The 16,922-nt window shown below is 41.8% G+C and overlaps 1 protein-coding gene across 1 annotated transcript in view; it reads left to right on the top strand.

The window, feature by feature from the left end:
• The first annotated feature begins 5,744 nt into the window (after positions 1-5,744).
• Positions 5,745-16,922, top strand: part of LAPTM4B (lysosomal protein transmembrane 4 beta) — a 47,682-nt gene continuing 36,504 nt past the window's right edge. Inside the window, exon 1 of the mRNA XM_026690583.2 lies at positions 5,745-6,079. Coding sequence (XP_026546368.1) covers positions 5,978-6,079 — 102 coding nt within the window. The 5' untranslated portion in view covers positions 5,745-5,977. The remainder of the gene's footprint in view (positions 6,080-16,922) is intronic.

Here is a 16,922-nt window from a genome sequence, read left to right on the forward strand (position 1 = left end):
TGCACAGTATAATTTATGCTTCAGTACTTGCACTAGTTATGTATACATGTCTGAGCCCAGTTCAAAACGCTGGTTATTACCTATAAATACAGCATAATATCAAGTTGTTTTAGGGGCTGTCACCTTCAAAATGATTCTTCCACACCCACAGTTAGAATTCTCTATCATAGCCCTGAAATTTAGGATTATTTTGTTCCCAAAAGTACTCGTGACCCACCCAACCCCCTTCGTTGGTCTTCCAACAAAGCTGTCAAAAATTATTTCATGTACACTTTGCAGGATACTAGTGATCTCAGCTGTTGTTAAAATTCACTGTTTGCAGTTTTATATTGTATACTTATTTGTGCCATAAACCATCCAGAGCCATGAGAGTGTCAACATATAAATAACTGCAATAAATAAATAAATTTTGGGAGACATTAGAGAAAAAAATGGCCCCAATATAGCTTTTTAGATGCTATAAGCATAGTGACTTAATACCATGCTAAAATGGAGCTCAAATAAAGAATATTTGATACACATAATCAATCTGATTAAAGCAGGATAGAATCTGTTCAGATGCAGAGATTTAGCAGAAAAGACCAGATACGTGCTTAAATCAGTTCCAAGTGCTAATTATTGTAGAATAGTGTCATTAGCATGTTTTAATGCATTTCATTGAGCGTTTCTCAAGGAAAATAGTAGACGTAGTCTGTGGGGCTCCATCATAACTGAAATAATGGCTTATATTCTGTACTATTGTGAATATTATAAGGAAATACTACTATGTCATTTTTTTATCTGACATGTTTTAGCTGACTACCAATTAATTGTCTTTGCATGAATGTATGAGATATTGCTCAGAAAGATCACTAAGATTATTTGATGTTTGCTATACAAGGCTCTCAATGAGCTTGCTTCATATAAAAACAAAATCATGGATGGGAATAAAGCTAAATTATTTCATATCATGGACACCTGACAGAAATAGTTACATTTGTGGAGTTGATTGTTTCTGTGAGATGAGTGACACAAATTATTTAATCCTCACAATATGGAGACAAGTCTGATTCACAATTCAAAGGTTTATTAAAAATAAGTGTTTGCAAAGGCAGCCTTCAAGTTCCTTGCTGAGTGGATTGGGTACAAGAAGAGCAAGATCCATTAGTCAAGCAATACATTTTATACACTTTACACCAGTGGTCGCCAACCTTTTGAACCTCCAGGACCACCAAACTCTTAATTTTAAATTCCACAGACCACTAATACGAATCCAGCGCGCCGCTCACTGAAACGCCTGGATTCCCACTGGCGGGATGGGGTCCTTCAGGCACTTAGCTTGGCTGCCTGTTTCTGCAACCTTAAATACTCAGAGTCATTTGGACCCGTTTCGCACAGAAAACAAACCACCGGGATCTCTCCTCTCTCTCTTTCCCTCCCCCCTTCTCTCTGTCCCTGGGGGTGGGGGTGGGGGGAAAGGAACCTCTGAACTGGTGCTGGGTGGTGGGAATCTGATGTCCAGAGGCTGACGAGCCATGTGCTGAAGACCACATGGCTGGTGGGGAGGTGGGGCAACAGGGGTAATACTGGAGGCAGATGGACTGATGCACGCAGGAGATCGCGGCATCGGACCCCTTCCTGGGTGTTCCCTGGCCTGCGAGTGGGGGGGAAGAGACCTCTGAACTGGTGACGTGTCCTGCCTCCGCTCATTGAGGAAGCCGAGCGGCCGCCACTGATGCCGTCAAGTGAAGATGTTGCGAGGGGAAGGCTCGACCCCTCCCCTCAGGAGCCACAAAGTGCTCACCGCCCCTCTGGCAGCCGCCAAGCCTTCTCCCACTGTGCTTCCTCCTCGCCAGAAGCGCTCACACACCCAGCGAGAAGGAGGAGGCTTGGCGGCTGCCAGAGGGGGACACAGGAGGCAACACCGGTTCAGAGGTTCTTTTTCCCCCGCCCCCTCACAGGCGAGGGAACACCCAGTTCACCTGCACGCTACCCTCCCTCCCCACGCACATCAGTCCATCCACTGCCGGTATCACCCTTGTTGCAGACACGGGTGCGCTGCGGACTACCAAAATTTTCTCGCGGACCACCAGTTGGCGACCTCTGCTCTACACAATGCACGCCACGCCTAAGAAGCCCTCCCCACTCCCCTTATTATCTTTAAGTCATACTATAAGGTAAAGGATCAACTTGACAGTTTCTTTCTAGGCACTGGATATCTTATCTAGTTTACTGGTAGCTTTGCTTTGGGTGGATGTTCCTATCTTATTTGCCTGTGTTATTGCCTGTGGCCTTGCCTAGGGTGGATGTTCCTGTTTTCTAAAAAGCCTGCAGCTAGTATCATGTACTGTTTAACTGAACATACTTTGAGGTTAATATTCAACAATAAGGACATTATAGCTTTAATAATGCACTTAATAGCAATAGCACTTAGACTTATATACCTCTTTATAGTGCTTTACAGCCCTCTCAAAGAGCAACTTAATATTTATTTCCTTCATTTCACATGGAAAATACTATTGTTTTCCCCTAAATCAAGATGTGTTAATATGCATTTGGGTATTACATTTCAGATTAGAGCAGCTGATCTAGTATGATCTTCTTAGTTCTAGGTTGCTTTTCTCCTTGATTAGTTTCCACCCATTGCTTCTTGTTCTGCCTTCTGGTCCTTTGGTTCCCCGTCTTCTTTGTGGCAGCCCCTGAGATATTGGAACATTGGTACCCCTAGTCCTTCTTTTTCATCAGACATACCCAATTCCAGCAGCTGTTCTTTATATAGTATGTTTTAGCCTCCAGTCCCCTAATCGCCTTTGTTGCTCTTCTCTGCACTCTTTCTAGAGTCTGAACATCTTTTTTACATCATGGCAACCAAAACTGGATGCAGTATTCCAAGTGTGGCCTTACCAAGGCATTATTAAGTGGTATTAACACTTCACGTGATCTTGATCCTATCCCTCTAGTATGGTTCAGTGCAGTTTTATTCCCCAACTAGTTGGCTATCGGAGTATAGACTACAAACTTATGTAGTGTCAAACTTATGACCACAATTGGGATCAAAGTTTTGGCAAGGCAGCTGTTAAGTGAATCATGCCTGATTTTATAACCTTTTTGCCACGATGGTTAGGCAAATCTTTACAGTTGTTAAAGTCAATCGTGTGGTCATTAAATGAATTAGGCTTCCTCCACTGACTTTGCTTGTTGGAAACCAGCTGGGAAAGTTGCAAGTGGTGATCACATGACCCCGGAAGACTGCAACCATCAAAAATATGCCAGTTGCCAAGTGCCTGAATTTTGATCAGGTGACTGAGAGGATGCTGCAACCATTGTGAGAGGACCGGTCATAAGTCACTTTTTTTCAGTGCCATTGTAACTCTGAAAGAGCCTCTAAACAAATGATGGTAAGCCGAGGATTAGCTATACAGTTCTTCATAAAAGATGATGGGAGATGTACAATATAAACCCATCTGGATGAAACTAGATTGGGAAAAGCTAAGTATTACGTCTGAACTTATATTGCCAGTATTTTGATGTATTCATACAATGGAACATCTTTGGGAACTTGGAAAGAAAAAAGGATGGGGGCAATTGCTCCAATAATTAAATTGGATGCCACACAAAATATGGTTTAGTACTTTAACTAAGCAAATTGATCATTTCCCTTCAAGATAATAAAATAAAGACTGAAGTTTAAATAAGCAATTCTACAATGTGTCCAAAGACAGAATTTCATGCAAGACAAGATAGCAAGTAGAAATAAAAATCTCAGCACAAATTCTTGTCTAGATAGTTTACCTGTTTTTACAGAAATGGCCACTTTCCTAAGCAAAGCCCCCTGTTGTGTCCCATTCAACTGGACTTCCCCTCAGGTTCTTGGAAATTCCAGACTTTGAGATTAAGATACAATCAATAATTTTTCCCAGCCTCTGTTCAGAGATCAAAATACTCAGGGGGGGTCCTTCCTGTCTTGTTGGGAAAGAGAGAGCCTCTTTGAAAATGAAGCAAGAGTCCAATCGTTTCTACATCCAGAACAAGCAGAGAGGGGGCTAATCTGGGCTCTATTCAAGAATAGCCATGACTCACTTACGTAATCGTGCACTGAATCTTTGAATCTGTTCTTTGCCAAGGAAGCTACATGTACAACAAAAAGGAATAAATCTAGCACATTTCAACAAGGGCAGACTTCTGTTTACAATAATGAATAATAGCCCAACCTTTAAGCAGACAGGTGGAAGAATTCACACAAAACACTGGGCTAAAACATGACCCACTAATCTGTAGTTATTTTGTCTTCTGACAACCCAACACCATGAAGTTGATTTTAATTGTGGGGTTGGAAAAAAAAAGAGATGAATCCTAGGAATAAGGATTAGCGAAGTAAAGGTAGTCCTTGACTTATGACCACAGTTGAGCCCAAAATTTCAGTTATTAAGTGAGACATTCGTTACATGAGTTTTGCCCCATTTTATGACTTTTCCCACCATTAAGTAAATCACTGCAATTGTTAAGTCAGTAACCTGGTTGTTAAGTGATTCTGGCTTCCCCATTGACTTTGCTTGTCAGAAGGTCGCAGAAGGTGATCACATGACCCAGGGACCCTGCAACCACCATGAATATGAACCAGTTGTCAAGCATCTGAATTTTGATCATGTGACTGTGGATGCTGCCACAGTCATATGTGTGAAAAATAGTCATCACTTTTTTCGGTGTTGCTGTAACTTCGAACTGTCACTAAACTTGTACAGATGATGGAGGCTTATCCTGATGTTAAAAAACTGGAATAGAAATAGAAAGAATAGAATAGAATCTGGAAGGGACCTAGGAGATCGACTAGACCAGAGGTCTAGTAGGAGTAACTGTGGTCTAGAGGAGTAACTGTGGGAGGGATCTTGGAGTCTTAGTGGACAACCAGCTAATTATGAGCCAGCAGTGTGCAGCAGCAGCCAAAAAAGCTAATGCAATCCTAAATTGCAATAACAGAGGGATCAAGATCAAGGGAGGTACTAATACCACTCTTTAAAGCCTTAGTAAGACCACACCTAGAGTACTGCATCCAGTTTTGTTCACCACATTACAAAAAAGATGTTGAGACTCTAGAAAAAGTACAGAGAAGAGCAACCGGGATGATTAGGGGACTGGAGGCTAAAACATACAACGAACAGTTGCAGGAACTGGGCTTGGCTAGTCTAGTGAAGAGAAGGACCAGGGGAAACATGATAGCGGTCTTCCAATATTTGAGGGGCTGCCACAGGGAGGAAGGGGTCAAACTATTTTCTAAAGCACTTCAACTCCCACAAGTCTTAAAGTTACCAAGTTAGGAGACCTCTGGTCTAGACCAACCCCCTGCTCAAGCAGGAGAACTTATACAATCTCAGACAAGTGACCGTCCCGTCTCTTCTTGAAAACCTCCAGTGATGGAGCGCCCAGGATTTCTGGAGGCAGGATTTCTGTTCCCCTGGTTAATTGTCCTCCCTGTTAGGAGGTTTCTGCTGAATTCCAGGTTGCTTCTCTCTTTGATCAGTTTCCCACCATTGTTTCTTGCCCTGCCCTCTGGCGCTTTGGAGAATAGCCGCCTTAGAAACCGCACCATTCATTCCCTGCTTGCCAGGCCGAGAGACTCGCAGCCTTTCTGGAGAGCTCCGCCCCTGCCCTAGATGTCCCCCTGGCGCCGCCTGACCCCCGCGGCCCATGCATCCTTCCGGCCTTGGGGGGAGCGCTTGCCGGCCTTTCGGCTGAGCCAGCCTTGGGGATCCAAAGCTCCGCCCCTCCTCTTTGGGGCAGGCTGGAAGCCCGATGACGTCATGGAACAGAGGGTTCCCCACCTCCCCCCCCGCCTCGCCAGCTTGATAGAAGGCGCTGCTGGTTGCATCCTCGCCGATTTCCTCCGGGCTCCGAGCGGCTCTTCACTCTCTCTCTCTCTCTCCCTCCGGCGTCCTTAGGAAGCAACCTGGCGCTTGGGAGTCGCTCCGACAGGGCCCGGGAAGCAGTTCGGAAAGACGCGATGAAGCTGCTGGGTTCGCCTTGGACTCGGTTCTACTCCAACAGCTGCTGCTTGTGCTGTCACGTCCGCACTGGGACCATCATCCTGGGAATCTGGTACTTGGTAAGGGTCGGCGAGGGGGCCAAGGAGGCCCATAGCAGAGCTGGCTCTCTCTTCTTCTTGGGGGAGGAATTCATTGGGGGAGGGGGAGACTTGGAACCCCACGTCCTCGGATGCCCCTTTTCCCCTTGCTGCCCCCCCACCCTCCCATGGAGCCAGCCCCCCCCAGACCAGCGAAGTGGCGCAACGCAAACGGTCTCGATCTCCCGTCGATGGGGACGGATGCCAAAGGAAGAAGGGCGAGCAACGGGCATTGGCCGCATCCTCTAGGTCGCTGCCCCTTGATGAAGGGAGGAAAGATGGGGTGGGGGGGGAATTGCTCTGTACTCCTGAGCCTGCGTTGCAGATTTGATTAAATACAGCAACCTGCTAGGGATGATTGGATTCCTTTTCCCAGAATCCTGACTTTTGCAAAGCAAGAATGCCCGGAGGTTCCTTTCTCTCTGCTCTTCCTCTGGTGAAATGGGCTAAGCTCGGTCCCATCCACAGCAAAACCTCAGAGGCTGGGATCCCACCACCACCACCCTCCGGCCTTCACCTCTGCTGGGCTGCCCACAAATGGGACACCCCTCACCAGCTGCTTCGGCTCTTCCTCAGGGGCAGCAGGGCAGTTGTGAATTGGACCCAGTGAATCCAACCTCGTCTTCTCTCAAACTCTTTTTTCTTGGACCTGCTCTTCTTTCCTGCACTGCCAGGAAAAAAACAAACAAACAAAAAAAAGACTTCCCTCCCATCTCTGTATTAGTGGGTGAGGGGGCTGGGGTGGAAAGAGCAGCTGCTACTTTGGACTGCAAAAATCCTGACTATCCTTCCTTGGTTGGCCAGAAGCTCTTTTTGCAGCCCAGATTGGGTAGCCCTGTGCCTCACCCACAAGTATGCGCCCTCAGGGATGAAATTCCAGGACAATCAGCACCCAAGCTAGCCAAGATTTTTAGACTAATTGTATTTAGTTTGTTATGAGCTGGATAATGCCTTTGTCTTTGTAAATAGTAGCCCCCTTTTATTCAGTGCGCTGAATAAAACGCTGAATTATATGCCTGGTTGTTCAGTTAACTATGGATGGATAGAGGTAAGAGATACAGAGATGAGAGAGAAAGAGGGAAGTCTCAGTCTGGCACATCTGACCCCAATTTATAAGAAGAGCACAAAGGAAGCCAGGGAGCAAGTATGGCTCTTTGTACTGTTTTTGCTTTGGAAGGAGCTGAAGAAAGGAAGGAATATCTTGCCTGAACATCTTGCTGTGTTTATTCAAATCTGTGGTGCATCCAGAAGACCTCAAAAAAGGTTCTTGCAGAACAGAAAAAGATGGCCAAGCAGGCCTCATTCATGCATAAGTAAATTCTAAGCTTTTCCTTAGCAGCAGATCTTGGTGCAGGTTTCCCCATCCTTCTCTCCTTCTCCGGGATGCTTGGCAGATTCCATCCCTCCTTTGTTATTCTGTCCTCCTTCTCCCTGTCTCTACTCCAGCTGGTTTCCGATATCTTTGGCTCCTTGCCTTGCAGATTGGCATCTTGCCCTTTCTAGCAGACGCTTGCATCTTTTTTCAGCGAGACTTCTGTGGGATGCTGACTTCAGTGGCTAAGGCTGCTTTTCAAAAGAGGGGTTATTTCTGGAGAGCTTAGCCGTCTAAAGAGTCATTAGCAACATAATTCTTTTTGAGGTGCAGTAAACTATTGACCTCACCCCTTTCCTAAGAGGTCTGTAGGGGGCGTGCATAAGCGCACCATCGTGCCTACCGTCCCTGTCCTATTGTTTCTCTTATTCTTTTATTTTTCTTATATGTACCCATTTCATGTATTCACAACTATGTATACACTTATACTTATTATCTTGTAAACAATTGGCAAATCAAATAAATAAATAAATAAAAATAATGCCCTTCCTGCTGCTATTTGTAACCCCACAGGCAGTTTCCTTCCTCTCTTTATAGAGAGACCATAAAATATTCTAGGTGAAGCATTTAGGGAGCTTGTCAGAAAAACAAAGGCAGAATAAAATCCATAAGTTACCTAAATTAGAAGGTAATGATTTCAGAGCAGTGAATAAGGCCAGGTTTTCTCCCTCTTGAATGGTTCCTGTTCTGAAGAAGTGTGTTGTTAATAAACGTGTGTGTGTGTGTGTGTGTGTGTGTGTGTGTGTGAAATGTAATAGTTATTCTGAGAGAAAGTCATGATATAAAGCCAATAAATAAATCAATAATTAATTATATATCATGCTAAAACTATTATCCCCACCTTCTTTAGCAGATTTGTATAAAATTAACATCAGATGTTGAAAAAGTCACAAAAGTGATCCAGATCTGAGCTTCAAACACCTGGAAAAAGTCACATATCTGATATTCATTTAAAGCAGGGGTCCCCAAACTTGGCAACTTTAAGACTTGTGGACTTCAACTCCCAAAATTCTGGGAGTTGAAGTCCACAAGTCTTAAAATTGCCAAGTTTGGAGACCTCTGATTTAAAGAATAGCAGAGAGTGAGGTGATAATCACCTGGAAGAACAAGTTATCAAAATTTAAGTGCCACTTTTTAGAAGAATCTTGGTTGCCTGTGGATGGAGGAGGCTCTGCATTGCAGCAGAAGGTCATGGCAGTGTAATGGTCGATTTACTTCATGGTACACCATGATCCAATCAAGAGCAGCTCCTTCCAGGTTCAAGGGCTTCTCATTAGGAAAAGACTTAAGAATGTACATCCTTAGAGCAGCTATTTCCTATCCTCTTTATCTGAGACTGAGTTCACTCAATTAATTAGGATGTTCCGTCTGTATTATCTGTTAAACTTTTATTGCCATTTATTATCCCTTACAAGAATTATGTGGCCCATGATCATCCAGTGAGTACCCAGATAAGTCAGCATTTGAATACAGATCTCAATAGATGAACCTTAATTTTCTATACACACTACCGTGCATCTCATTCTTAGTAGAAGGTTGGGCTGCCTGTAGATTTTAATGCAGCAATGTTTGGTCTTTTTACAACTGCCATAATTTTGATATATGTGGAGCTAAGCATGTATAAGAAACATATTTTTATTAGAATGAAAGGTTGAGATGAATGAGGGATTCCAATACTGTACACATGTTGTCCATCTCCATGTCTCTGAACAACAGCACAGAAATAGTCTGTCAGTGCCTTCTTCTAGAACTTCTTTCAGTCTCACAACCTGTTCTTATATCCTTAAGGACTCTGGGTTTTCTTTTTAACAGCCAAAGTCATTATGTCCTGCCTCCTTCAGGGGATCTATGTATTCTAGACCAGGGATCTTCAAACTTTACAACTTTAAGACTTGTGGACTTCAACTCCCAGAATCCCTCCTCCAGTAATGTTAGCTCAGGAATTCTGGGAGTTAAAATCCACAAGTCTTAAACTTGCCAAGTTTGAAGACCCTTTCTCTAGATAAACTGTAGTCCAACAGATTAGAAGTCAAGTCCATATGGGGTCATATCTTGTTAAAATCTTGCCTGTATTTAGAGGAAAAGAATTTTCTATAAACAGCTATGACATTTTTCTAAGGTTTATTTGAGAGCCAACAATTATATTTTTCACCTTGTGCAGATCAAACCATTTTCAAGCCAGGAATGATGTATCATGGGTTGATGCTTGATATATTTATTGACATTTGAGGGGGGGAGTGTTTAAAAGGCAAATTTTGGCTATGCTGTAATCTTCCCTGATTAGACCGTCTCCTAATTTGTTGAACTACAACATCTGAAGAGGTTAAAATTGGATAAAGGTTCAATACAACATTCTGGCAAAATGTACAGACCCGCATATTTTAGGAATCTTGTAGAACCATTACTGTACCATAGAATAAGCAAGAAATTGATTTCATTTTTTTCCTGAAAGTTAATTGTTTTATTAGAGCTAGATTAAAATTATTAAAGGCACATGCAGTCAGATCTGGAATATTCAGAGGGCTAGAATAAAATTCCCTTCCATACTGTTTCACCTTCAGTAGATATCTGTTCTTGTAGTAAAACCTTAATTTTCTCCTGTAAATTTCCGGAAGCTTTCTCGAGAATTGCATGTATTATAACTTTGCATTCAGATCGAATCTTTGGCCTAAGAATAATTGGCCTCCAGACCTATCTTTAAAAAAGCTTTTACAAATGTTTATGAATGAGCTGTTCAGATATGAAATGGCTGGATGATGGCTATTCTGATATTATGGAGTTATATTGAGTGCTATTAAGAATACTTTCTGTCTGGACATCATCTCCTGTGAATATTTATTCAGGACAGGAAATGGATGTGAGCCATTCTGAAATGCAATATAAGTTGATGTTAATTCAACTTACAGATGCACTTATTTAAAAAGGATAAGAAAATGCTTTTTACTTGCTGCCTCATCTTATTATAAAGGGGGGGGGGAGAACAACTGGAATGCAAGGGATTAAAACTGACACTCTGCCAGGAAATGTTATTCCTTCTACAATCTCACTATATTAAAATGCATTATTTATTTTCTGAATTCAAGTGACTTATTTGCAAGCTTGTAGCCAAACAGCAGGATTTATTTATGCACTGCATTTATATAGCTGCCCAACCCAAATAACATGTCTGTGGGCAGCCTACAAAAATTAAATAGGGCACAATAAAGTGAATAATATGTGAACATTTGGGCTGACCTTAGCCATTCTAAAAAGCTAAAAAGGATACGTCTGTTAATATACAGTACACAGATAAGAAACCCTTTCAGAAAACTATCAAGGATATTATGGTGTGATAATATACTGACAATATTAATACCTGGAAAATAATCTCAAAATAGCTTGCTTCAATGTATTTGTTTGCTTATTATTGTGAGATTGTGGCTTAAAAGAACCACCAAAGATTCGATATTAATCCAAGGAAAAGAGCTTTATTGTAGCATTTCTGCAGAAACGGGTTCCTGCCCTGGCAGATGGGAGGAACCCAGAGCAAAGTTTGCATTCTATTTTATACCCTAACCTACCGCCCCATCCTGTAGGATGGCTTGGTTTACAATCTACCTATTAAATTTCAGTATACAATTCATTACCTAATATGGGACATCAGAAAGTTAGAGCCTCCTTAACACGTACACATTTTCCCAGATTTTCCCAGAGCACAACGTGTGACTGTTCAATTCCCCTTTCTTGCAGTAGAAATGTATCAACTGGTAATCTTGAGATTTGAGGCACAACTACACAATACACAATGGATTTATTCATTTTCTCCCCTCACAATTATCATTTTATACAGCCACTTCTTCAAAGGACTGTACTTTCAATAGGAAGAGAGATGATAAATGAAAAGAATCTATAAAAATGCTGAGTAGTAAATTGATTTAATCTAATCTTCTGAGATAATTAGGCTGCCTGGTATTGAATAAATGATTTTCTTTCCACCCCAGTTCTATAAGGATATTAATGATATCCTTCTATTAATGAGGGATGTTCAAGAGACTCCCAAAATCTGAGAGATTGGCTGGAACCAGTGGTGGGTTTCAAAGATGTTTACCAGTGGTTTGGTGGGCGTGGCTTGGTGGGTGCGCTTTGCACATGCATGCCAAAGTCGTACTTTGTGCATGCGCAACAGCTTTCCTACTCACCTCCTGCAATCCCTGTAGCTTCAGCAGCTGACGCGGGGCTATCTGCTGTGCCACACGAAACAGCTGCACTTCAAAAGCAGGGAATAAAGTATGGTCAGTATGGGAGCCCTGGCAGACGGGCGGGCCAAACAGCAGCTCCTCAGAAAGAGCTGGTTCAGTCTCGGCTGATCTTCAGTGCTACCGGTACGCCAGAACAGGCCAAAATGGGAGAATAGCACCACTGGCTGGAACAGATCAGACATCCAGCCCTTGCTTATCAATGGAAACCGAGTGGAGCAAGTGGCCAGTTTTTAAGTTTCTGGGTGTTACCCTAAAAGAGGACCTGACCTGGGGTGCCCACATTGCAGCCCTGGTCAAAAGGGCCCAGCAGAGATTATACTACCTGAGGCTTCTCAGAAAACAACAACTGAATGAGAAACTGCTGGTGACCTTCTACCGTTGCACCATAGAGAGCGTTTTAACATACTGCACCTCTGAATGGTTTGCCAATTGCACAGTGGCAGATAGGAAAGCACTCCAGAGGGTTAACGTCATTGCCCAGAAGATCATTGGCTGCCCTCTCCCCTCTTTGGAAGAGCTTTATAGCTCCCGCTGCCTTAAGAAAGTTCAAAACATTCTCAAAGATCCATCTCATCCTGGGAACCCTTTTTTTGAACTATTACCATCTGGCAGACGGTTCAGAATAATAAAAACAAGGACAAATAGGCTGAAAAACAGCTTCTATCTCAGGGCAGTAGCTCTGTTGAATTCTTCTGAATAGTGCGGTATTGGTGCGGTGTCGGGGGTCTTCGGTTCAATGTGTGGAGGGTAAAGGGTGTGTGTTTGTGTTTATTTTCATGGTCATGGTCATGATATGCACTGAAGATGGTGTTTGATTTCGTTGTACGAGGTGCAATGACAATAAAGTAAACTAAACTGACACAGATTTAGGAGAGCTGCATTGTTCTGGGGTCATGTAATCCCACTTTTTCCAACCATCTGACAAGCAAAGTCAATGGGGAAGCCAGATTCACTTAACCCCTGTGTTATCGATACTATCTTAATAACTGCAATGATTCATCTAACAACTGTGCAAGAAAGGTCATAACATGGGGCAAAACTCATTTAAGAACGGTTTCACTTAGCAACAATCATTTGGGGGTCAATTGTGGTTATAAGTTGAGGACAACCTGTAATAGACCAGGGAAAGCTGGAACTAGTTCATCTTTAGTACCAGGATTAGTACTTTAGTACTAAACACAATAACTCACAGTCCTCTGAAAGGTTCTTTAAATCCTATATTTATAATATCTCAACTCTTTTTTTTTCTTTCTTCTGTAAAACTAAAAGTAACACGCTCTTGATTCACAAGTAAGTATATATCTCATCTAAAACTGATCAGGGAGAAACTTCTTTAGTATAAGTATCCATAATAAGTCACAATGATATCAAAATGAGGATACTGTCCATCAGGGGTATCAAACTCAAGGCCCACAGGCCCGATGTGGCCTGCAGGGTGGTTAGATCTGGCCCGTGGGGCCACCCTGGAAACAGCGAAGGGCCAGCCTGTGGTGTCTCCCAGCAAAAATGGAGGTCGGGAGGGCCACACACAGCCCTCCCAAACTCCTTTTTCACTGACGGCGGGTGGTGGTTGCAGGAGGCTGTCGCAGCCAAAATTGGAGCTCAGGAGCTCGTTTTCGCTGGCAGAGCTCTAGGGCCACCATACGCACCCCCAACATGAATGATGTTGAGCTGGCAACACCCACCTGGGCCAGGCCCCCCCCCTCCCCGAGGTCAAACACAACCCTGATGAGGCCCCCAATGAAATCGAGCTTGACACCCCTGCCATACATGATCACAATGACATCTAAGTATTTAAATCACATGATTTGCTTGATGATGTCATGATAAGCATGTCTTTGTTTGCTGCCCCCTATAAACTTTTTTTATTTAAACAACCAAAGATTTGCCCATTTTCTCTGTATCGCTGTGAGTACTACACAGCATTTAACCCATGTTCTTCTGCCCAACCCAGTCATGTAATCCAAAATAATCCTGCAATTCTCCACCTAAAAGTATTAATCTACTAATGCGGCCTGGCTGGTAATACTATCTGTTATTTGTAGACTTGTGTTAAGTAGCAACAAACACTATCTGTTTTCTCAGAGAAACCAGATAGCTTTATCCCCCTTTTGAAGAAAAAAACTAGAAACAGGCTTCAGTATTTTCGAAACAAGGGTGAATGTTGTGTCAAAATATTTTGAAAGGTTGGCCCTGCAGAAGAATTTGCTTTATGTTGGAGCATTCTTCCAGCTTGGCAATGTCTTTCTTGAAGTGCTTGAGGCAACATATAGTCAAACCATCGATTTCTATAAAAGCAGTTTTACTTTTGTTTCCTTTCTGAACAATTCCCAACAAAACATTTATCCCTTATTTATAGCACTACTTATTTATAGCACTACTGACTGGATCAATATTTTCTTTCCACAGATGGGAATTAATGAATGTATGAATTTAGGACTTTTTGACCCTGGTTTGTTTCTTTACATTTATTCACTTTGACTTACAGTTGCCACTCCTTGTTTGCAGAAGTCTTTTTGAAGCTCTTTGCTGTTTCTCTGTGCATTAATTAAAGATGTCTAAAACCTTTCAAGCTTAACACAGGTTATGTTGACCTTATAAAATTGTTCACAATCTTCCCTGGACATGACAGATGTATTCTTGAGTATAAGATGTCAGTTTCAGGCTCAGAATATTTCTGGAACTATTGAAACTTCATCAGAACACTTTCAGGAAGGTCAGAACATCTGTTTCAAGCTCAAAATAGAGGTTTCAAAATGGAAATGTCTCATATTTAGGGTTTGGGTTTTTTTTGCACAGCATTAGATGTATCCAGCTCAAATGAGTTGGTTCAGCAAACTTAGCCACCTCACATCCCATTCAGATCATTTCTGAACAAGCTTAAAAAACACCCACTTTGCTCTGTCAGGTCTTTCTTTTTTTTTTTTGCAGATGCTTCATTATCAAACTAGATAACCCCATCAGTGCACTGATGATGTTACCTAGTTTGGCAATGAAATGTCTACAAGAAATCCCGGAGTTCAGAGAGCACCAAGGACCCCACAGTTCAACCCTGAGCTACAAGTTCATTTCTATCTGTATCACTGAATTGGATTGGATTTTAGTGATACCGACAATACATGGTGTTTGGCATATGGCAGATGAATGAAACACATAGAAGAGAAATCTAAAATCTTGCTGCCCACTTTCTTTCCCCACAACTTTGAAGTACCGTTGCAGCAGTTCTTTACCATGGCCAAGGACCAAAAATAAACCAGTCAGACAACAAATACAATTCTGGAGGCAACGTGGCAGAATTTTAGGCACATTTAGAGACATAGGTGTAGGAGATAGAATACATCTAAGTATCCTGAAAGAGTATTGTTAAAACAATCCTTAAAATTCAAATGTATAGTTTAAAAATATAATTAACGATTGTGTAAAGGAAATGGATTGTGGATTCAATAAGGCCCACCCCGCACAAAAAGTCTTCAGATAGGGTTTTCATATATTTTCCATCCAGTATTGATGCTGATAACACATTAAAATATGCCAATGTGATAACTTTTGCATAATTCAGTTTGACTTGTATCTAGCTGCATTGAAACTAGCCTATGGGCTATTTCAAGGACTTATGTTTGCTAGCCAAGTTTATACATCTCGCCTTTCTATATGTGTAATTTTCTGCAATAGCTCTAAGTTATCTCATTTAAACCCTAATGTTGTAAATACCTAGAAATGTTCATTTTTTTAATGCAGTAGATCTTTTCCATTTGGTAGTAAACCTGTCAGCTAAAATTAAAGAGAGCAATCCAGAGAGGGGAAAGAGATAATTGAGATTATAAAGTCTCCAAAGCTGCGATATTGTTATAGGACCCTCTGGAGCCCAGGAATTAGCTGAACAGGCATGTATCACTGTCTTCCCACCAATGGATCATCCCCTGTATGGAACAATCAGTGTAAATGATTGCTGAACTAATGAGGTTACTACATGCCTGTTCTGGATCATAACAAACAGTTTGGAGAAAAAGCAAAGAGATCATTTTTATCGGATGGGAAGTTACAACCTGCTTCCAATCTGCATTTTGATAATAGTCTTCTGTGATAAATGCTAAATGATAATTAATTGTAAGGATTTCATGGTTCAAACTCATATTACATCAACGTGTGGAAACAGTCCCGGAAAAGAATATATATATATATATTCTTTTCCAGGACTATACATGAAAACTACTGCTTGCAGATAAATCTATATGCCTCAACTGACCTTGACCTCATTTGCCAAAATAATACAGTCATGTGCATGTAGTTGCCGGGAGACAAGCTTTGCTTGAGAAGGCATTTTTAAAACTATAAATATGATATAAATGAATACTACAACCTGCATCTTTCCTGTTTCTTATATTCTGTTTGCCGCTTCCCATTTGTGGTCTTTATTATTCTACTTTAAATTATTTGAATGAAAAGCTTGGATTGAAAGGATACAGTATACTCTTATGAGCTGTATTTTAATTTTCTCCATTGAGTGATGACTACAACAAGGTTTAAATGTCTTTTTGCACCAATGACCCTGTCTGACCATGAGAGAGAGAGAGACGAGAAGTCGTCTCTACCATGTGTTTTGTTCTTCATTTGAACAATTGTCAGTAGAACGAGTGCCTTGAGTTAAAGGACAAGGGGATTTCCTGTCTCTCTCCAATGTGTGATTTAAATAGAAGCCAGATTACCTATTCTATGTAATTTTTAATAGAGCTACCATTTACATTACAAACATTTGTTAGCATTCATTAATAACTGGCCTAAATCAACCCTTTATATTCTAAGCAGCTATGTTATGAACACTCCCCTTTTGAAAGGAGCCTGCTGCTATTTTATTTATTTATTTATTTATTTGTTTGTTTGTTTATTTATTTGTCAAACATGTACAAGATAACAAGTATAGGTATAAACATAAATATGAACAAAGGAAGTAAATAAATGGGGACAGTAAGACAGGGACTGTAGGCATGTTGGTGCACTTATGTACACCCCCTTTAAGGATCTCTTAGGAATGGGGTGAGGTCCACAATAGACATTTTGAGGTTGAAGCTACGAGGGGTTGAGGCTGTAACAGCGGAGTCGGGTCGGGCGTTCCAGGTGCTGAGCACTCTGTTGCTGAAGTCGTATTTTCTGCAATCGAGTTTGAAGCGGTTTACCTTGAGTTTGTATCAATTGTTTGCTTTTGTATCGATTTTGT

Source organism: Notechis scutatus, chromosome 3 (assembly GCF_049901735.1).
Source record: "Notechis scutatus isolate UNSWTSFEM ecotype Mainland chromosome 3, rNotScu1.2, whole genome shotgun sequence".
NCBI classification, from domain to species: Eukaryota; Metazoa; Chordata; class Lepidosauria; order Squamata; family Elapidae; genus Notechis; species Notechis scutatus.